This window comes from Pithys albifrons, chromosome 8 (genome assembly GCF_047495875.1).
Source record: "Pithys albifrons albifrons isolate INPA30051 chromosome 8, PitAlb_v1, whole genome shotgun sequence".
NCBI lineage: Eukaryota > Metazoa > Chordata > Aves > Passeriformes > Thamnophilidae > Pithys > Pithys albifrons.
The window spans coordinates 19,991,433-20,015,574 of NC_092465.1; the positions used below are offsets into that span (position 1 = coordinate 19,991,433).

The 24,142-nt window shown below is 38.9% G+C and overlaps 1 protein-coding gene across 4 annotated transcripts in view; it reads right to left on the reverse strand.

The window, feature by feature from the left end:
- Positions 1-14,327: 14,327 nt before the first annotated feature.
- Positions 14,328-24,142, reverse strand: part of STK39 (serine/threonine kinase 39) — an 83,486-nt gene continuing 73,671 nt past the window's right edge. For all 4 annotated transcript variants that reach the window (XM_071562342.1, XM_071562340.1, XM_071562339.1 and 1 more), the window contains 2 exons: positions 19,848-19,912; positions 14,328-15,812 (listed from right to left, as the gene is read on the reverse strand). In XM_071562342.1, coding sequence (XP_071418443.1) covers positions 15,738-15,812; positions 19,848-19,912 — 140 coding nt within the window. In that variant the 3' untranslated portion in view covers positions 14,328-15,737. The remainder of the gene's footprint in view (positions 15,813-19,847; positions 19,913-24,142) is intronic.

Below are 24,142 nucleotides of genomic sequence, written 5' to 3' on the forward strand. Positions count from 1 at the left end.
AAGGCATTTGTAAACTGTGCAATGAAAGCAGGCACATAGCACTAACTCTTGAGAGGACAGGGCTTTGTGCTGAGTTATCTGTCACCTGGCTCTCTGCCAGTTGGCAAACACATTACATTCTTCCCTCTGTCTATTTGGTAGCACTAAACCCATGCCACTGGTGAGAGAAAGCACCTCACAAGGCCATGCCTACAGCTTGCAATCGTTTGTTTAATTTCCCTCACAGCTTTTATTTCTGCAGGCATTGCACTGGAGAAAAAAAGTGGTGCCTTTCTTAAAACTCATTCATCTGGAAGAATCCTAACAATCTAATTTAAGATTATTTTCTTCCCCATTGACAATGCAACAAGTATAGATGGTCTTTTGAAGCTGGCATCAGGACTTGCTGGTGTCCCTCCAATTCTTTCTCCTCCATTCATCTGCCCAGTCACTCCCCCCAGAGCTTTCAGCGTGGATTCCATTTGGCTCTAGTCTCTTACCTTAAAGCAGCACTAACCCTGCTCCCTTTCCTGTGTGTGCAGCTAGCTCTTCATTCAGTGCAGTTCCAGCACCCACAGAGCTCCCTCTCCACACTCACATGTCCTCACCGTCACCACAGCCAACTCCAAGCATCAGCAGATCCTGCAGCTGTGGCTTAGCCCTCAACACATTGCTCTTCTCTGTATCTCCTCCATCTGCCAGCATGCCCTGGAAAGCTTTCACTTGTCTGCTTTCCTACTATTCTTTCTTCTCCTTGCAAGAACATTTACTTCTTTCCATTATTAGTTTCTTACAAAACTGAGAGTTGCACACGTTTTGCCAGTCCCAACTTAAACTCATTACCATAACACAGGACAGACACCTTGTCTTTCCCACACATCTTCCTTCTTTTCTCTTCCCACTCCAGCATTTTGCTTGATTTACAAAAATCTCTTTAGTCTGCCTCTGTTCATTTGTACTTTTAACCTGCTTCAATCTGATACATTTGCCTGTAGTTTCCATTACTCTTTCCATTTTCCTTATGTGCTTTTTACATGGCTCAGCATTCTCCCATCTAAATGTGTCCATTCAAACCAGCCACAAAAATAAGAACACTGGGGTTTTATGAAGAGATGATCCCTACGTGAAGGGTTGAGAGTCCTACATTATCCAATACCTGGTAAAGTGAATTCAGCAACTTTCAGGGGACAAGTAGCACTTGATAATAGTTTCTTCAAGAACCTTTTCATATTGCCTGGTATAGTTACAGGTATATGGAAAAAACCCAGGTCTATCATCTTTCATCTTGCCTGTGCCTGCAGAGATCACTGCATGGCCTAACATATCTCACTACCACACACTTCCTAAGTAATTTTTTTCCTTGAACCTTTTACCTGTCCTCACATAACCTTGATTAGTTCTTCAGAATTCAAAATAGCATTTTTTCATATTTCATTTGAACTTCCATTTAATCCAGTATACTTTACCCCTTAATTTCAATGTTTTAACCTTTTTGTCTGCTTCTGCTCCCTGTGTTGCCTCAACTTTCCTCATATCTTTCTAATAGTCAGACATCTGGCAGTGAACTTATTAAAAAGTATTTGCATGAAGGCTGAGCACAGCAGTACTTTTCTCTGTCCCTGTTTTTGTGGTATCAACAATTGCATTATTGGATTAGTTTCACCAGACAGGACTGCTTATTTTATATTATCACATTTAAAGCAGAAAATGAACTTCCGCTAGTATCTGGAACAGACAACAAGTCTACAGGGCTACATAGATATGGTAGGTGTTATACAGGAAACTTCCCAGTCTGACCATTCACGACTCTCTGGCAGTCACACTCCCAGCACCAGGGACTTTCACTGCTGGGAGCGAAGCCCCTCCACAGCTGGCGGCCCCAGACGCAGCAGATCCTCACTTGAATCTCAGCACACTCCACTCACAGACCAATTTCCTTCCCAGTTCAACCACAGGTTTCCCATGACAGTGTCTCAGATCTCTTCTTCCATGAAGCCATTTATTCACTGTGCAGTAACACAGAAACAGCTTGAGCTGGTGCCTCCAAGGGGGACCCCCAACAAAGGGACCGCTGGGCTTTTGTACCCTCACATTCCAAGTGCAGGAAAGTCTCACTCTTCCTCCAGTGTCCTCCACTCCAGGTGTGTCTCCCAGCTCCATTCACCTGGCAGAAGGTTGGCAGTTCACAGCCTCTTGTCTCTATGGGCTCCCACCCAGAGCTCAATGTGCATCTCTCACTGCATCTTGCAAACCAAGCTACCTGCACAAAATGTGTTCCTCAACAGGTGTCATAAACCTACACTATTTTTAAAAGTATGTAGCTAATGAATTTTATATACAACACCATGCCCCTCACAAAGGCCATAAAAAGGTCCAGATCATTCAGGATAAAGCCATCAAGGTGCACTGAGGCTTTGTATTATGTTTGCCATCACTTTGGAATCACTTATTTAGCTTCCAGTTTTAACAAGCTTTGGTTGCAGAACCCTTTATTAAATGAAGTATTGCTACCTCTGGAGAGTGGTAACCTGTATGGATGAGGCTGACTCTCTACTTCCCAAGCACTATTTTATTCTAACCATATCTGTACCTTCAATTAGTGATTCAGCTGATGTAAAGGTTGATGATAGGCTGCTTTAATTAGTCATTAAAAGGCAGTATTATTTACTGCCTTGTTTCTTGGATTCAGCACTTCTACACATGGGGATAAAACTAATGGGCTAGAATAAAGAATATATACAGCAGGTAATTAAAATTACATTTTTAATAGGGGAACATACATGCACACATTGCAGGTGCTGTCATAGAAGTAGAGGTTATGGAAGTATACATTTTAATTTGTATTATACTGCAATTTAGCTGTTACTTCAAACAGATGGGTGAGCTGTGCAACATTTTTAAACTGACTTAATTACTTGTAAAAGTATTGGCTTGTGTTAATTGGTGCAATAAATTATACAGTGGTTCACAGATTCCTTTAAAAGGGACTTTGAACATGTTGTTGCTATAGGAAAACAAACTGAACCTTGCAAGTCAGTATTTGACAAAACAGTTATTGGCCGTTTGCTTTATGTAAGTAAATACACATAAACAAGATCAAAAAAGTCCACCAGTCACCCAAGACAAATGTGTGTAGTGACAGATATTGCTGTATAATTGTATCTCAGAGTCAGGTGAATGTTGGAGGCAATACATCCAGCCATAGGCCAAAAGGAATGACCAGACTAACTAAATGTAAACAACTACCCTTACTTTCCCCCCCAAAACCCACTTGTTAAGTGTAAAATGGAGGTAACTAGTGTGGGATGATTAGTGTTGTCCTTGTTTAGGGTGAAGTCACTTACTAAAACATGAGAGGTCCACAAGAACATGTAATAACCTATCTAGACCTCTACTCTAGTCAATTTAAGGTTTAAGCTCCAGATGTTGCTTCTTGTCTTAAACTCCAGGAATATCCTAAAACTACTAAGTCAACAAGTAGAAAAATGGCTAATCTATTAAGCACCACAAAAGAGTACACCAATAGTAGATAGCCAGACAAAATCTGTAGGGTAAGAATGGTTCTCAAGCCTTGCAATAGCAATATTAGAAAAGCTTTCTCACACAACCAGGCAGAAACCTTGCAGGATCCTTGGTCACACTGGTGCAATGCTTGCACTGGGGAAGAGCTCATTCTATCTTGGAGGAAAAAAAAAAAACATGGTACCCCAAAATGTTACATTTTAGGATTTCTAGGATCTAAGGAGAGTAATGAGAGTGAACCCTTAAAGTTACTTCATTTGTGACAAATCATCCATTTCCTGAACATCTAAAATTAAATGTTCTAAAATTGTTCATGGTTTTGACATTGCTGTGCTGGAAATGCCATTGAGAACAAGCCTTCACTTTTATCTTCTGCTAAATCTAAAGAAATGTCACTTCAAAGGAGTATATTACATTTGATTTGAATGCTGGGACAGACACATCAGCAATAAACTGAAATCATATGAACTATCCGTGTTAATACTACCCCTTGACCATGTTTTCTCTTTCCAGCTCTGATCATCAATCATTTTATTCTCTTCTTTTCCGTGTCCTTCTTTTCAATAGTACCAAACAGTCTATTATTTTTTCATGTGTCACAATTTCTGTAAAGCTGCATTTTGTAAGGAAAAAAAAAAGGTAAATGTAGTGCATACTTTGCAAAAAAAGAAAAAAAAACAAAACAGGAAAAATTGCATCTGGAAAATTGTACTTGCATGAACATGCTGGCTTCCAAGACAGATATGAAATACAGAAACAAAATGAGAAACATTTTGTTGTTCCTTAACATGTACTGTGAAGATGGGTGATTGCTCATGAGGAAATATTGGAGAAAACAGCACTGCCCTTTCCTGGGTTTTACTTTTACTAATCATGCTATTGTTTGAGAGCAAGAAAACTGATCTAATCATGACTGAGTGTTGGATTAGAAAACCTTTAAGGGTCCCTTCCAATCCAAACTATTCTATGATTCTGTGTCCCTGCTTGTTGCAGGAGGGTTGGAGTAGATGACCTTTTAAAGGTCCCTTCCAACCCAGATCCTACAAAAGGAAGCGAAGCATCATTGCCCACAGGGAAGCACTCTGGAACAGGGAGAAGGAAGAAAGGAGCCTTACATCCAAGGACTGGACACTAAAAACTTGGGAGCTGCAGAAATTTTAGTGGAAATGATACATTACGGATGACAAAAATACTTTTTTCTTTGAAGCCTATGTTTAGAAAAATAAACATGTTGTGAAATTTCATGTACACCACTGCCTCCAATCCACATGTTTATTCTCAGCTTGCTATAATGCCAAGACACATTTGCTTTAAGCAATAATTCACAATGGGTGAGGCAATATCATCTATGGGATTTGCAGCTGCCTGGAACACATCAGACAATTGACAAGTGATTTATCTTAACAATTCATAAAGTACATATTTGTGAAACTGAAGTTTTCATAGTATTGGGCCCCTCATCATGACGAAAAACAGCATTTTCAAGAGGAGTAGTACGTACTCTGTCTTCTTCCCACAACTCATTCTAATGTGCTAACCAATAAACTCAGTTTCAACAGTGCATTTAAGCCAAAAGTACATGTTTGATACCTGAAATTTAAATTACAATGTAGATGTAATTTAAAACTAAACCACATTACATATTCTCTACATAATATGTCACCAGTAGGTAAAATTACTAAAGCTTACTACTAAGACAAGGATTATGATCTTTGTTAGATAAGCAGTAGGAGCTGTAATATAGTTTGTTACGTATTTATATAAGCTAGTGTTGAAATGCAAGCATATTTGTCTCCAACAGAAGCCTTTAAAGGGTTCTCATTGAGATCTGAACATGTAAGTGACTGAAATGGTTTCAGTTTGTTTTCCAAATGCCTTTAAAAGTAGTAACAAATTATCAAAGTGCACAGATTTATTTTGTCCAGCATTAGTAATGGTCCATTAGCTTAATTTGTGTTGATAGACAAACAGAACTCAGGTCCAGGATGAAAAATGCAAGTTCAGAGGTGACAGTCAATGAAAAACATGGCATGGCCATACCAAAAGGTCAATATTGTAAGAAAGAACCAGTTAGGTATACAACTGAAGTACCAGCTACACAACAGGTTTGAACCTGCAAATATCAAAGCTCTGTATGATTTTGCTCACAGTTATAGTGATAGCTTTAAAATTCATAAATGGCTGCTGGAGTAAGTCATACCTGGGGAGTAATACAGAACATCCAGGAATTGCTCAACAGTTAGTGCCCTGCATCTAGGTCTCCAGCACTGACTATCAAACCTAAATCATGTAAAAGCTGTGAGCAAGTTCTAAAATGGTTTCCTAGAAGAGGCACTTGCCAAGCAACAGCAGTTATAACTTGGGAAGAGTCTCCACATATACCTCTGCATAAACCAGAATATGACATCCGTGGGTCCCAGAGATTTCCTCATTAGACAGCAAGCTGTCCATGGAAAGGACAAAGGAGAGAGAGGAGTAGGAAGACAGAACAAGAGACCCAACACATCACATTTCTCCCATGTCAAGTGAAGTGCTGTGATGCTGGGACCCACACAAAAAGATAACTCCACTTGTAAAAAATAAACTTTCAGAACAGAGAGGAAAAGGAAAATAAAGCATTTTATGAACTGCAAGTTTCACTGAAGTTTTATATAATTGTATCTGTAAATTGAGAAAAGAAATCCTGTGCCGAGCTGAACAATTATTTTCTTTTAAAAATCAAATGCCACTAATAAAAATAAATTGGTATGTGAAGAAATAGAATTTTGTTTGTTAAGGAAAATGCTACCATGTACTCTTAAATAGGAAGCAAGGACAGCCTATAATCAAGCAAGAGCAGCAAAAAAGGGTGTGTAAACCTCTAGGATGTATTGCCTACTTTTCAGGAACTGTCCTCATCCTGAAGTTTTTATAGGCATGTGCCTCAGTTCAAAGCAAGCACTAAAACCACCAAGTGAGAATAACAGAATTTAGAAGAGAGTTGTGCTGGCGCAGGGCGAGACAACAGAGCCAAGGGACTCGGTTTCAGGTACCTACAATCTACATGTAAGTTAGGACATAAAATACGCTGTGTCTACTGGCAACACTGTGTTTGCCGTCCTGCTCCACCAAACTTTCTCCTCTCCACTTTGAATAAACAGTGAACACAGGCTGAGCACCAAGGCTACAGACAGGCAGTGCAGGTCCCTCTGCGCTTGCCGCGCCTGCACTACGTGGCCAAGCAGGGCTCGCTGCCTCCGCGCTCCGCGGCACAGACAGGCAGGAGGAGCGGCCCTGCTGGGTGGCCTAGGGGCTACCTTGAGGGCAAGAGCTCAACCACCTCCAGAAAACAGCAAACCTAGCTGAAGCAGCTCTGCAGAACGACTCTGGGAGGAGAGATGCAAGAGAGAGCAGGGAGGCAACGTGGAGGGCTGCATTAGGAAAGGACTGACTGTCTCAGTGAGGACAAAGCATGAAGGAAGTTGCACGACGAAGAGCACAAGAAAAACAAGTTTCCTGAGCTGCATTATTTCAATTTTAAAGCCAATGATTGTAGTATATTAGTACCATAACTGACACAGTCTTCATAGGAAAAAACATTTCCAGCCACAAGGACAACACATCACAGCAGCAGAACTGCTTATTATGTCACTGTCTGCTCCCTTAGTCCGTGGCTTTTATACACTGCTCTGTGACCATTCTGGGCACCTGCACTGACAGTCACCCTGGCTGAGAGCCGTGGCCTGTGTGCTGCCTTGGAAGGGGAATTGGCCAAGTCCACTGCATCCCAAACACAGCAGGGCAGGAGAAGCATGGCTCAAAAATTTATTTTTTTTAAAATGTTGTATTCATAGAGTATTTTTGCAAAAGTTGCTTTGTTCTTCCAGTAACACCAGTACAGGGACAGCATAATTCCAGCTCCAGCAGCAGAAGCAGAGCGTTACAGAAGCGCATGGCCATCCCCAGCCCTCGGCAGCCCCAACACCCCTGTCCAGGGGAGCCTCTGTGCAGCTTTGCCCATGTTTCAGCCAGTTAGCTTATACCTGCTTAACATGGGCAAGGGGCACAGCAGCATCCTAAGCTATTAAAGCTTCTACAAAACCATGCTGTCTTGCAATAGCATTTGGAGCCTCTCTTTCAGATGAGATTGTTCTGGTAAGTATAGGTTAATGTAAGCTAACATAAATTAATACAAATTTACTTCCAGGTGAACGTGAACGATAATGACAGTTCCACATAGAAAAAAATCTATGACAGATAAACATATGGGGACATACAGAGTTACAAAATATTATGGCATAAATAATATTTTCTGTGCATTGCCTCAGTAGTAATTAGCATAAATAAATACATAACAAGGTATACTTGATAAGTGGCAGCCCCATGGATACCTGGTATATGCAAGAAAACAGACCTTTTGCAATTATTAACCACTCAGAATTTATCTTAGGTTAAAGAATATATTTTGCCTCAAAGGAATTTGAGAACATATTATCTGCAATTTCCAGTATATCAAAGTATATCCATCACTAAACTAAAACAGTACCAAAGCTTTTCAGGACGCCGATTTCACCTCAAGTAAAACACTGTCACTTTACCATAACACTGAAAACACGTCCTAAGCTGGAAAAAAATCTGTTTACTTTCCTGGACTGAAACAGCATGTTTGATTCACTTTATTGTAGCTTTTTGCATCCAACAGCTGTCTTCAGTTTAAACTGACATCAATTTGGTTTGTCACAAGGTCACTGGAGTACTCCTCCAAACAGGATTTTTAGGCCTTTGGCTTATACCAGACAAGGGGAAGAATATAAAGTTTACTTCAGTTCTGTTATTTTTGGCATAATGTCTTATGTTGCCTAAAACAATTTATAGGGCATATGCAAATGTAACAGCCCTAGTTATCTTTGGATTTAAATACATATAGCCTAACTGTAAGACTTTATCTGCAATTACTGTGTTAAAACTTTGGCTGTGAAAAAGCTCAGCTGTGCTGACAACAGAATATGAAGATGATAAAGGGGAAGGAGTAACACTGATTCATTCACCTAAACACAGCCCTGCATTGATTTCCACAGACCAGTCCATGCTACACTGCCTTCAAATAGGACAAGCCTCAGAGATTCACACCTTTGCTGGCCTTATGAATCCACACACATAAATAAATAAACACAAATCCATGAACACAAAGCAGTTTAAATGAGCAATTTATATAACACTAAACTTTAGCTCAGTAGCTCTCCTCCAAGAGTCTAGATTTATCTTTTCAAAAATCCTTCTGGATTTAAAACAAGGGAAAAAAAAGAAAGTATCAAGCAGCACAAACGCAGGACTTTCCTCACCCTTTCTATCTTTTGTAAAGCATCAGCCTTATGGATGATTTACCAGTGCCCCATCTGACAGGCAGATTTACAAGGTGAGTACTGAACCTAATCAGAAACAATCAGAAAACTCCTTCTCTCTGGTGTCATTTTCTGCTTGGATAGCTCTGCTATGCTGTTATAAATAGGAAAAGCTCACAGCACAAGCAGAGTGGAAGACTTTAGGGAGATTTTAGTAATCACCTTCCATTCAAATCACACCTACACTTTAACCATGATTGGATCCTTTTCCATTTTATAGCCCCAGGAGTAAACTGAGAAGCTCATAATCAACACAGATTGGGAGCAAAATTTGAGTTCCACTGAAGCTATTGTGAAGCATTATTAATTAATGGGGCAGAGATTTCAATAATAGTCCTTCCCTCTGGAGTCTCTGTTCTAATTTAAGGTGGATTTCTCCACCCTTTTCCTAGTTCTCATAATATAGCTAAATGCTTCAGTAAAGTTAAAGTTTGTTTTAATCAGTGGTGCTCTAATGGGGGGGGGGGGGGGGGGGGGGGGGAGAGAGAGAGAGAGAAAAGAATAAAAGGTCCTAAATTGAACAGAATTCTCAGTTGATTATAAGAGATACTGGGAATAGTTCCAGATTAACAATCTCAATCAGGTATCTATTGCACTTTTCCTCAATGTAAACACTTCACAAAACCCTTTCCATAGAGCTGAAAAAATTGGTTAGGTTAATTTCACAAATATTTAATTTCACAAATTGCACATCCTGCACTGTCAGAAAGCTGTAGCTTTCAGTTTATGTTAAAAAAACTCTGCCACTGAAGCAACCATAAAATATATTTCTTGGTGCAAGTACAAAGCCCTGCGAAAAAAAGGCATAGCAAGTTTACACTTACGAAGGTACTTTTTATATCAGAATGGAGCACTGCTCACTTCTTGCCTGGGCATGTTGAGGGCCAAAGGCCCCGGCTCAGAGTGGGAGGGATGAGCAGCCTCCCCACTCCAGGCAGGGTGGGAAGGGAGCCCTGGGAAGCAGGACTGCCTAAACCACGGGGAAGCTTGGGACAAGAGCAAGTATTGACACCCACACGTCCCTGGATCACAACAAGGTTGTGTTTGCTGACCATTTGATTTTATACTTTGTTCTGTAATTTAGTATTTAGCTTTTTCTGGGTAAGTAATAGAGTACTAGCACAACGTACAGCATTGGCAAAAGGTATTCATTTGCCACAGCAAAACAACCAAACTTTTAACAACCTTTATAATACAAGTAGGTGAAAGTAATAGTCTTTAAAAACTTTCCTTACCCTTTACATTACAAAACACCACAGGTATGGGTGAGGTTTGTTTCACCCAATACCAGCATACTTCCTAAAACCAATTCCAAGCTTTCAAAAACAGAGATGTGGGCAGAAATGCAGGACTCCCCCACTGAAAGAGGCAGTTTAGCACCACACAGTGCATCTTCTGGGAGATAAAATCTTTTTGCCTATTTATTTATTTTTGTATGGCATGAGTAGCACACAGCCCCACTCACTACTCAAAACCACTGGACACTCACTGGTTCCTCTGCTTCGTTTTTTGTAATTGCCTGCTGATGACAGCTACTTGCACTGCTTTTTATGTGAAGAGATAGTTGTATTACCAAATAACCTTAAATTCCTTTTACCTTTTGAGATGTCATACCTTGATCATCCTCAAAGAAAAGCTAGACTGATGGGGTCTACAGATGCAGAATAAACATGACAAAACTAGGAAAGCCTCTTGCTCCAAGTAAATCTAAAGAACCCCAGCACTTCTATGCAGGAGTAGCATCTTCCCTTAATGAATCTGAATTCCTACATGGATGAAAAAGAACCATGTAACCATTTGGTTTCTTTCAATAAGAATTAATAAATTTAAAAACCTCCATATTTGAAAGGTATGTGGTTTTCATTAATTCTTAAAATGTGTACCTATGGAAGGGGAAAAAAAGGAGTGACATGTAATTGCCATCTACTTCAATTCTATTTCTTATAGCTGCTCCTCTACATAAATGCATCCACTTGCATAAGTGATTTTCTGCACTCTACTGAGACAATAAACAAGCATAGCCTTCAAATTCACATTTGAAAATTAGGTGGCAAAATATTCATGTCCCAGGAAGAACAAGATTGCCTCCCTGTTGGTTTATGCAGTGAAAATTAAATTTCTTCTTACCACACACTCTTCCAAGTCTCTGTAATTGCTTTGTTGATCCACCATTTTCCATATTCTGAATGTCATTAGCAGTAGAGAACTTCACAACTACTGAGTTTGAGTCAACTCCTCAGATGACAACTACGCAAGCAGCTTGATGAGCATCAATGTAACAATAATAAAGCAGCCATAAAACCACATTTTAATGTGCACAGCAACATTACTCTTAGTCACTGAGTGAAAAACGAATAACTTAAATGTCCCACTGCTCAACTACTATGCCTGTATGTTTCATCAGCTGGACCACTGTATAAGAAAACTTCGTTGGAGTTTTCATGGTTTGAGTAAATCTAGCTGCTCATTAGCAGAGCTCATGGACAGGGAACTCAAAGATACAGGCTCCTGCTGCTTTTCCATCTTCTCATTTTAAAGTAATTAGTATTCTTTGTGTGTGCACATTCATAAGTACATTGCAAGACAGTGGAAAGGCTGCCCACTTGATGCAGTAGAAAACCCCACAGCAATTGACTGAATAAAGTTATATCGCAATTGACTCAGAGAAAAAATAGACCAACTGCTATTCATTAACAACAAGGTCTCTGTTACCTTTTTTCTTCCTGCTTTGATAAAATACGGGGGATCAGAGTGGAGCAGTCGGTGACATCCTCTGCTCCCTGCTAAACAGAAATCAGCATTTCCAATGCACTCAATTAGCAGTGTTTTAGGTCTGTGTCAGATTCCTCATCAGAGCTAATTGATTTCAGGCGCAGGCCAATCTCACCATCAAACATCATTATGCAGAGGTAGATGGTGAAAAGGAAAACAAATCTCTGATTAAAGAAAAGCATGAGGGGAAGGCACACCATTTACAAACTGTACACAGCCTTTCCTTCTCAGAGAAATAAGAGTGTTTAAAAACATTCTGAACAGATGCCCAAAATCAAATTTTATAGGACTGCTCTGGAATCCCTAAAATTGGAGATGTGAAATTGGACCAAGCTGGGTGAAAAGACATACATCTTTATTTCAGGAGGGAACACAGGGAGAGAAAATTCAATTATGTTTCCTGACTTACTTCCCTGTTCCACCTTACACTTCCATGCACAAAGCAGAAATGTGCTCCAGGGCAGGGAGCTCTCTAGAGGAAACTGTGATAGGACACAGGATAATATTCTAGAAAGCAAGAATACTTATCACAACTAGCTAGCTGAATTTCAGTTGGAATGCAAAACCCTCTTGTTTTTGGGAATATTGGAAGTCAGCACTTGTTAGAGAAAGAAATGTGTGCTCCTGTTCTCTGGGCATGAAAAGCCTATGTTGTCAGCATGGGAGGCAGCTTACCTGGGCTAAAGCCCACACTGGAGTCCCAGGAGATAAAAAGCAGGAACTGTCCCTCCTCCCACTCCTTTACACACAGAAATACCCTGAAGACCTGGTTTTGTACCGATCTAAATTCTATGTTTATATTCATCCTTTCTAACACTATGAATTAGTAAATACATAACAATGTTTCACCACCTGACTTCCATCTCAGCCCACAGAGCTGCTTTCATCAAACTGAAGTGGAGCACACTGGCACGGCTGGTTCCATGGCCACTGACATTAATCAGCTCACAGAGCTGCAAGTGCCCAGCTGCAAGCTCTGGCATATAATCACCATACAGATGATTATATTTTTAGCACCACCTAATTAAGCCCTATTTTCTTGGCCTTAGAGACAACTATGTGGTAGCTTCACCTCATTAATTAGAGAGGTCTTCTTTCAAACACAGACAGGTGCTGCAGCCAGCAACACCTTTCTAACAGGAGCACAACTGCTTTGGGAAAAGTCATGTCACACTCACATGAGAACTTTAACCAACTCCTAAAGGCTTTTCGAGTAAACATGAACAAATGCATAGCCACTGGTGCTCTCTTTTCCCTTATTATTTAGCACAGAATGCAAATATAGTATTTAGGAAGCAAACTCCTATTACATTTGGCATTTACTTCTACTCTATCATGGCTTTCTAGTGCCACAAACTGTGTATTTTCACCTTCTATTCCCCACCTGAATGCACTGAGAATAAACTACTTATAAACTAATTTTAACAGACACTGAAGCTTTAACTACCTTTTCTTTCTTCCTACTTTTTCAAAAATTAATTTTGTTCACTTTGTATTTATTCTCAGTATCTTGGCAGCAACAAAAAAAATAAAGAAACCAACACAGCTGTGATAAAACTGCAGAAATTTGCTGTCTCACTGAACCAAGGAAGCCCAGTGAAGCATTGCCATGTTTCTGCATCAGACCACAAGTGAGCAGCAACTGTTAGCACTTTATCTTGGCACAATACTGCTGACTGCCTCAATTAAAGGGATTACATTCTTTATTTCTTTCTGCAGCTCCAAAAAGCACAGCAGATGAGCACTTCTGACAGTTGCTACTCATACCCCAACACCTTTCCCCCAGCCTTTGGGGAGGTGTATAGAGAGTGGAACCTGATCTCCATCCAACTGTATTTTCCCATTCTTTTACTAGATCTGTGAAAACAAGCCTCCCTGAACACTTTTTTTTCCTGCCTGAAAAAGAAATCTAGCCAGCTAACTACTTTGCAGGTGAACTAGTCAATAGCAGTGTGATGTTTAGAGAAGTCTACATTAATACATTAAAAAAATAAGCCAATGTCAATGCTCAGAATTTCCCTCCTCCCAGTCCTGCTCAGCAATCAGCTCATCGCAGGCTAACAATTGGTTCACCAGCAGGTGGACATTTAATGTACCTTTTTAATTTGCTCACACTCTACTACGAAGGTGAATAATCAGCTGCCAAATGGCAGCCTGGCCCCAGCACAGGCACCACATGCTCTCACCCAGCACAGCTGAGCTCCCCAGAGGCAACACCATGCCCACATGGCTGCTCCTGCACAGACACCTCAGGGCAAGGCCGGCCACAGTGCCCAGGTGCCCAGGAAAAGGCTCTTACCACTGTTGTTCACCTGCTCCAGGATTGCCAAAATCCTCCCCTGGCCTGGGGCTCACCAGCCAAGGGCTCTGAGGGCACCAATCACCCCAATGAACCCCAATGAAGCTCAGTTGGGCCACCTGCCCCACCCTGCTCTCTTCTCACACAGTTCAGACACACAAATTACTTCTTGAATCACAAACACCTTGGGAGTCTTAAAAATGGGTTCTGCAGAGCAGTGGAGAGCAAGCAGCCAGAGCAACCCTCTGCTCCAGGAGTGCCAGCAGCAATTCCTTCCCTCCTCCTCCCCAGGTGCTGCCATTGTGGCAATGTCCGGCAGCACCACTGTGCCTGAGCTGCACACGCAGCAGGGAAACTCCCAACACCAATCAGTTTGTGCAATACACCTTTATTTTTATTTTTTTAACCTTTGCAGTCATCTTGGAGTAATCATCATGTAAACAGTAGGATGGGATGGGATTACATTGAGTCATATGCAAATGGCTCTAGAATACCTCAACGATTATGACAAGGCATTATAAATAACTTCTCTTAATAATATATATTTGTCATTTTCAGTACATTACAGAGCTGCCGCTTATCCAGGATTAGCTAGGAAGTAGTTTAAATTGTAACCTCTGAGAAACACATCTCCAAATTTGGAAGTCTTTCCAAGGTTCACTAGCTCCATAACATCTATGTCACAGGTTAAGCAGAGGACTACTTGGGTCGGAAGAGTTTTCTTTGTAACAGAGTTTTACTTGATCATTGCACAAAGCCCTATTATTTTAACTCCACGTTGGTATTTTACAGAACTTCAAATAAAGCTTCAGTTTCGTTCTTCAAGTTTTTATCACCTGTATGAAACCAGTTTCTATCATTAAGGGTAAGTCAGATCAGAGATGGACACAGTACAAATTCTACCATCACAACAGTTCAAAGTAGCTCTAGCTCATAGACTCGCCAGTAAAGCATAGTCAAAATACTCTAACACCTTTGCTACTGTATATCCCCTCCTTGCTCAGATAACTATATATATTTATATATATTGTACCACACCTATGGTACTTCTAGAAAATGGAGATTATTTATATAAGCAGCCTCAGGCACATTCTTAAAACATTAATATCTGCAAGGCACCTCCCACTCCCTTGACAATCAGTTTGTGGACTGGCTTTTTGACACACAACCAACAAAAGCTTGCTAATGCTGAATCAGTTAATTTCAAAAAAAACCTAGAAGTTACCAGATACTTCAAAGACATACTTGAAACTTTTTTAAATAGTGGGAGATTAACTGCAAACAGTACATAATCAAGTCAAATAATTTTCTTATTACTAGTATGTGTAATGCATAAATATATGAAAAATAAAATTCACAGTAATTTTTAAAACTAGAATTCAAGTTTGGCTAATAATTCTAAACTTTTATATGTATGTTAATTTCTAAATATAACAGAACAGAGGCAGTATTATCAACCACAAGTACAGGTAAAATAGTATCACTCAAGGTTTATGAAAGAAGTAAGCTTGATAGAAAATTCCTTTTGTAACCAATAAATATAGCCACCTGAGTGTATTTCCACAAGCTTTTCACTTAGGGGGAATCCAAATCAACTGATAAGAAACATTTAGGAGCATTTTGAATGTTAACAGCAGCGGTGTAGCTGTGGGCCTTGCTTGTTCTGACTTTGTGAATTGCTAGATAATGAAGCAGAACTCAGTGTGCAGTGCATTAATTTTCCTTTGCATCTAAGCTGGCCTCTTCAGCATCCCACAATTCGGCTTGAGGTCACGGAACAGACATCAGCTGACACTTAACTGAGCAAAACCAATCAGTTTCACTTCATCGGGAATCTCAGTGCCATCACAGCCAGAGGCCTGCAAGTACAAACAGAAATGTTTATTATCTCACACCACAACAGAGGATTTGACAGCCAGGATATTCATTTTCCCCATATCACTTAGTCAGCAAACAGCTTAGTTGAAGGAAAGTTTTCAAACTGCTTGATGTGCCCTCTGTCAGCATCAGCCAATTGCATCCTTAATTTTAGCAAATGCTTGTAATCAATATTAAAAATTATGGAAAAGAAATATTGGAAAATAAACACTGAAATACCAGAATTCTTTAAACCAAACTTTCCAGACTGGAGTCAAATTTTCTTTTTCATATGAGTATGCTGTTTTCACTTATGAAGAGCAATTAGTATACATACATAGAATCCACTTTTTACCACTGTGCTGCACACAGCAAATGTCTCATGAGTCCAGCCAGCAAGTTGGTTTGGAATATCAACCAGCTGAATATTTAAACAAGAAATTGAAGCAGTCTACAAAGAGTAAATACAAGTAATTAGAAAAGGACAGCTCCCTTCTGACAGTAAAATCTAGTACTTAAAATTGTATCGTTGAGATGCTTCAGTAAAGCTTGACACAATACAACCTGGCACAAGTGATCAGTTCATTTATCTATATATAATAGTAAAAATATAACCCCACCTTGCACAGGACTGAACCGTTACTTTAGGTCTGCTTTAAAATATACTATGCTGGCGGCAAAATATTTTTATATTTTGATTTTTAAATACAAACTTTTTTCTGTAGGACAAAAGTGACTACATTTTAAATAAAGTTTTTTATGCATTTTTATCTGTGTAGTAGATAAACCAAAATAATAATACAATTGCATTAAAAATGTGTAATTCTACCTTACTTATGACAGGTGCTTTCAGACTTTTTTGCATATCACAAAAAAAAAATCCCCAACAGAACAACTGGTTCACCCTATAAAAATACTTTTGATCCTTTTGTGCATTAGTAGAAGCTGAACCCTTTAACAGAACTGGTTTATATACATGCACTACAAGATAAAGCCCTCAGACTGTCCATACAAGGTGCCCCAAGTGACATAATCTATTCAGTGTTCATGACCAAAAATAAACTATGTTGATACTTGTGGGAGGCATTACATCAGGCCACTCCTTCAAATTTACTTAGACCAGACACAGAGAACAGAAGTTCTTTCTTCAGTATTTCACAGCTTCTACTCCACTGAAGCAGCAAGTTACAGATCTGAGATCAACACTGTTGGTTACTATTATGATATCTGAATGGTCTTTCGATTGGGAATTTACTAAATAAATGGAGTTTGAATTTTGCTTACACTGCTAAAAAGAGCTAATACTACTAACATCATTCCACACTCTAGCCAGCTATCAATCTCCTCAAAGGCATGCTAAGTAACATATCTAGATGCGTACAGGCTTTTAAATGCCTTTCTTATCAATAAATACCATTTTATATCTATTTAATGCACCTGGAATCTATTAGCTTAGATTTTGTGCTTAGTATAAGTACAACTACTATACACAAACTGCTACATAAAAGTATTCAGTAGTGACTGAATGTACTCTTTCATTAATGAGTTTTTCCCCACCCTTTTTCATAAGAAAAATCCTTACATCAAATGCAAATTATGCTGTGCATTAATTTTGTGTTTCCTTGAGTGTTGCCAAGATTACTTGTGTATTAAATCAACCTCCTTTCCAAAGTGTGGACAGCTGGATCCTGCAGGGAAATCTTTATTCTGTGTTGGCCAAGACAACTAAGGGAGAGTCCATACTATATATGTTCTGCATAATGACATCATTTTAAGATCAAAGATACACTGTTTCAAGAGGGAGACTCCAACCTCTGCCATCCAGGCATCTCACTTTAAAAAAATTTACCATTTTGGTAATAATTACAGACAAAAACACTTAAGACATTAGTTGGGTTTTTTTCCCCCAAAGACGAAATGCTTGCTGTTTGAATAGAAATACTATATACCAGCAAAATACCAGCAAAAGCAATCTGCAAGCAGGGATACACTAACCAGATTCTTTGTAAAACAGCAGTAACTAATCCTAGACGAAGGAGTACTTTTCAGTAGAATTCTCTGAATGGATATAGGATTAGCTACATTTAGACCTCCATTGTTCATTAAACATTTATCAACAAAATGTGTTTTAATCAGTTCTATACAAGCGCTCTCAAATTCAGTGAGATCTTGCTAAGAAGTAACAAAGACACAGTAGGGGATACAAACGTAACAGAATTCGCCTGGGTCACAATTAATTTAGCAACTTCACAATACAGTAACAGGCAGAAATGTAACATATGTTTAATTAATCCAAGGATAAAAATAAATTAGTATATTTCTTGTGGTTATGGTTTTTTTCCCCTGTGAAGTAGGGGACTAATGCAGGAAACCTGTGTCAAAAGTATCAGGAAGCAACTTAGGCTAAAAAATATTTTCAGGAATTGCTACTTAGCCAATCAAAGTTACCTCGAGAAGGGACAAAGACACTGAGTTTGAATTGTCTATTAATGATGATTATGGTAAGGAGTAGGATGATTCCGGTGGGTAAATAAGCAGCATTTACTCACTGGAATCTGAAATACCATGTGATGTTGACTGCACCCCACCAATAAATCCAAGTGAATCATAGAAATACCCCAACCTAAATTTTCAAGTGGATTTGTTTTCAACATACATAATCTGGATACTATGAGTTATTACATTTTGGAATTTCAAGCCTCTCTTTTAAGTCTTTGAACAAGAAACTCAGACTTCTGCAGAGCCTCTGGATTATCTATGTATCTAAATGCTCTTACTGAGAAGCCATTGACTACACAATAAAGCCAATTCAGATGTTTAGACAACAAGAGCACTGATCAGCCGCAAAAAGGGAAGCATTAGCTTTTACACTGTATTTATAGCAAAGGTGACAGAAACAAAATAATTTCAGTTACATGTATTAATCCTCCCCCCATCACTCCCCTCCACCCCTTCTCACAAGAAATGTGCAAATTTTGGAGACTTTACTGGACTGCAGAATCAAAAAAAGAGTCCAAATGAGTCAGCTACAACTACTCAAATCTGTATTTAAGGAATGACATGGGAACAACAATCCTGATTAATATATTATCATCAACTAGATCTAAAAATGGCTCTCTACACCCCATCAGAAGCAGCTGCTTTTATAAACAAAACTTATCTAACAGACATTCATTCTAGTCTTTCATATGTGACTGAGTCATTCTAAGCAAAAGGTGCTGAAAGCTAATGGATAAAAAGTTGGTATTTCCATAGCTAATAATTCGATAGCTTCAGGTGTATAAATTTTTCAACTTAATTTCAGCAAGAAGTAAAAACAAACAGAGCACATAACTTCTGACTTAAGTTTCTGCAATGTAAATTTATTAGTATTAAATTAGATCTATCATGACACCATCAAAATTGACCAAAATTAGGACCCATGGTCCAGGGCACAAAATGCAGCACAGAAAAAAGTCCCAGGCCCAAACCCAGCATGTGATGATGTACATACAGAAGACTGTCTAAAGAGGTGGGGAAGGAGAAACAGTATTGAAACAGAGAGCAAGATTAACTTGCAGGTGTGGATGGTCAGCTGAAAAAAGGTTGGAAAGAACAACTAAGGAGAAGCAAGCAGTGAAGAGGGTGGTCTGCTTGCAAGAAAAATGGTGCCAGGTGTTAGCAAAAGTGGGATTGGAACAGAATGTTCCAGAGGACACTTCAGCCAGGTAGAGCTAAGGGAATGAGGCTAAAGGAGTGTTAACCCAGGAACTACAGTTTTCTCTGCTTTGCTTGTTTCTGAAATTCTTCCCACAGGATTTCTTCCTGCAGTTTCTCACCTAAACCTCAGACTTCCTCAAAATTCATGTGACTGAAATCTCCTTCCCCATGCACAGTTACAGACCTGGCCTGGCAAAACAGGGTTGAAGCTTTTTCTCTCATATATGGCAATTTCAGTCATCATTTTATTCCACAAAATAGCTATAAATGAGATAGAAACAACTCTGTGTGAATATTGTGATAATTAGTTTGTTTATTCCCTTCATGCTTTTACTTACCAACTTAAATGTCAATGTTTTCAAGGCCTTTGGATCATCTACTATCTTCTGTAAGTTAGCAGCAACTGTAAAATTAAGTATGAAAAAATATGCTTTATAGAAAATTGCATTCAACGTGACATCAAGCCTTATGTTGAATCTTTTACTTAATACTACACACATACGTGTCTGTAAATTACCACTTGAATCATTTAATCACTCTCGACCTGTTGTCTCAAAGTCAGAGGGCAGTTGGGCTGCCAAAAATCCTGCCTCTTTTCTTGTCAGTCACTGATAATTTGTGATTATGAGAACTGATTCAGGGGAAAAATGTGCCTGAAAACCAAATGACAGGAAAAAAATAACTATTTTCAGTTTAGTATATTCCATATAAAAATTAACAAGCACACAAATACAACTGCAAGGAAAGCACGAGAATCACATAGCAAAGGCTAAATTGATGGCTGGCATGATTTAGATCATGTTTCTGCTATTGCCAGGGCCACCTCGGCACAAGTTTCTAGCAGAAGGCTGAGCTCACTGTCCCCTCTTAACTATGTATGTGCTTCTGTCCCTTTTCTGGGCTGACATTAGCACCCACACAGCAGACTCCTGGTTGTGTGTTACAGCTCAGTAGCACGAAAAAGAAAAGAGAAAAATACAGGAGGGATACAAAAAGAGCTGATCTTTAAACTACTCCCTTAGCAAACATAATCAAGATTTGTGAAGCAACAGCAATAAACAGTTTAACTAGATGAACAGAGCCCGAGTGGCCAGAAAAGGAAGCTGTATGATGAAACAGAAGTAGCAGGGAGGAAATAATTTAGCAGGGAGGAAAATGGAGCAGGCAGAAAAATAATACAGACTTTTTCTATCAAAACACTTGAGTTACACGTTAAGTGGTATTTTTTAACAATATTGCCACTAAACTTACTATTTACCTTAACAAAAAAAATTGGCTGTTTTCAGCTCCGTATGTTTACTAAACTTGCTCCCTAGCTTTGCACAGTCATAGCTGCTGAACTCAGACTGAATCATTAAGGGCCTTTGTTCAAGACTGACTTATGAGCAGAAGATGCCATCAACAGGACATGAGCATGAGATAAAGACTTCACACTTGGCAGAGCTGTTGAAACAAGGTTCTAAGGAGGAAATAAACAGGTGTTAAGTAGCAGACATTTCTTAGTACACTGAATGGGTAAGTACCATAAAGCGGAGAAGCAAGAAACTAGATGCTCTCCATAAATAACCCTTCCCACATACTTCATATGGTGGAAGAGACACAGCAAAATTTGCATATTCAATGTCCTACTGCTACAAACTCAGGTTTCTACTTCCATCAGTGGAAGTAGAATGTAACATTGTGATGGCAGCATTTTCACTGCTACGGTGCCTGATCAAACACCATTCACTGTGTAATAACAGAAATTGGCCTCACAGGGGAAGTACAGCATTTAGCAAGAGACTTTCGAGAAGTAAACAATGAGGCCAATCTACAACTGTTAAATGGAAATCACTTGGGGGGGCAGGGGACTCTCATTTTCTTTATACAATTAAAATGGCACCAAGGATTGTTTATATACCTGTAATAAATTTAGTCAGAAATGAAAGTGTTTTTGAAACTAAAAACAGGATTTAAAAGCAAGCATAAGGTAGATTTCGTAGAGAACAGTTTTTGGAAAGAAAAAAAATTACTCTTCACAGTTAGATGAACTCAACTATACTCACTATAATAGAAAAGCTTTCCATTTTTAAGCTTCATTATTCATAATCTTCTTTATTCTAGTCATTACAAGTAGTTTTTATTTTCATCACACAATTCACTTCCACAATCTGTAAGTCAATTTTACTGCAGTGCCTTCTACCAGATAAAATACATGCAAACATGGACAATGTTTCCATTACAATTAATACCTAGAACCTCATATGTAGGTAAAAAAAGAGCATTCAGCCTCACAGCTCCTGGAGCCAGGTTATCCAAACCTCTGTAAAACATGTCTTTAAGAAAGGGAGGGAGGGAGGAAGGGAGGGAGGGAGGGAGGGAGGAAGGGAGGGAGGGAGGAAGGGAGGGAGGGAGGAAGGGAGGGAGGGAGGAAGAAAGGGAGGGAGGAAGAAAGGGAGGGAGGGAGAGAAAAAGAAAGAAAGAAAGAAAGAAAGAAAGAAAGAAAGAAAGAAAGAAAGAAAGAAAGAAAGAAAGAAAGAAAGAAAGAAAGAAAGAAAGAAAGAAAGAAAGAAAGAAAGAAAGAAAGAAAGAAAGAAAGAAAGAAAGAAAGAAAGAAAGAAAGAAAGAAAGAAAGAAAGAAAGAAAGAAAGAAAGAAAGAAAGAAAGAAAGAAAGAAAGAAAGAAAGAAAGAAAGAAAGAAAGAAAGAAAGAAAGAAAGAAAGAAAGAAAGAAAGAAAGAAAGAAAGAAAGAAAGAAAGAAAGAAAGAAAGAAAGAAAGAAAGAAAGAAAGAAAGAAAGAAAGAAAGAAAGAAAGAAAGAAAGAAAGAAAGAAAGAAAGAAAGAAAGAAAGAAAGAAAGAAAGAAAAGAACAAATTCTCTAGCTAGTGTTGGCTGGTTTCACTGAAATGAAGTGCTACAAAAACAGATAGGAGTTGGGTCCTAAATCGAGAGATTTCTAACTTCAGCTAAATAAAATGTTACAAAAATGTGAGCTTTGAGTGTCTTCAGAAGGGGCTGCCTTTCCTTTTACACTGAACAGTTGTAGAACAACTAAGGCAACTCAGCATGCTGGACAATTTCCCCAGAGTGCAAAAACTTCCAGCTGCCCTTGGGCACAGTTACTGGCACAGTTATCATTACTGTGCTTGCAAACAGCATCCCATAATCAGCAAGTGTTTCAATGAACTATAATACAGTGGAAAGCAGCACCAAAAATTTCACAAATGGTATCAAAGACTTGGAAAACCCTAACCCTTCCTGCTCATTCTTTACCAGGGAAGAGATTAAAAATTTCCAACCAAAAATAGTAAAAGATAAACCTGCAATATGTGTAAATAGTTAATTCTAATTACTTTGTTGTTACTTCAACACTGTAACAACAGAAAGGACTGGTATTTTAGATGGTTATCATTTTTCAAGAAAACTGATATTCTGAGAAGAGTGCTCAGTAAAAGGCTACAGGGACAGTTTTATTTACTCGTCTTTATTTTAATATGAATCCAAGTCAAAAAATTTACATACGAAATATGCTTTATTTTTGTTTTTCTGATGGACCATAACTCGAGTTTAACATGTATAATCAAACAGAAAATTTGGAGGATTTAAGGGAGTAATGCCAGATGTTTTCAGGGTATGCTTGAAAGTGAGAAAGTAGACCTACAAGGAGACCATAATTGAGAATACAAGTTTACATTAAAAAGTCACCTCTGCAGTTTCCTACAGTGAGATCTTTCAATTTTAGTCATACATTTTCAGCATTTTCAAGTAAAACTAGCATTTCACCTGTGACTTTCGTACTTGGTTTTACATTTTCTAGTCTTTACAGAATGGTACTATAAATAATTTTGCCAAAATAATGTCATTTATCACAGTCAATCAAGCCACTGTGAATGTGAATCCTCCCCAAAGCCTACTCTTTCTACAATATCTGAAAGCACATGTAATTATCATCAGCTAAGAGTTAAATATTTTCACATAATTACCTAGCAAAACCATAACAGCCTGTTGGTATCTTCTTCATTTTTCTAATTATTTGCTTTTATTTTGCTGGTTCTTGTCCTTTTTTAGACCACAAGGGCAACAATTAGAGGCAGCTGTCTGGATACCTAACTCTGTATGTCAGGAAACTATTTAAAATATGGTCCGTTTTCTTTAGGGATGAGACAATCATTCCTTTTCTCACCTTAGTGCAAGCCGAAGGTTCTCAGTAAGGACTCAGTAGGACCTCACTAATGTGTGGCACTGGATGTGCCTCTCTGCACCTAAAACGTTGAAGATCTGGGCTCAACTGGTAACTGGAATCTTTTAGAGCCTGATCTAGTCAGCTAAGAAAAACAGCACTAACCCACGAACTGCAGGTGTCCATGGCATCTCTAGTTCAGTTAACTCCCTTTGGAAACAGAGCCTGAAGCACAGTCAGTAGAAGCCACCCAAGGAGGTGAAAATCTTTCCTGAATGCCAGCCTGCAGTGCCTTCCAATTATTTCTCCAGAAGGTCTGGGGATCCCACCCTAACTGCAGTAAAGACATGCTCAAAATTATAAATACAACATACTCTACAGTTAAATACTCATCCTACTTTACATGCAATTACATTGAACTATCAGTTGCATTAACTATAACTCAATTACCCCTCCTATGAATATACTTCTAAA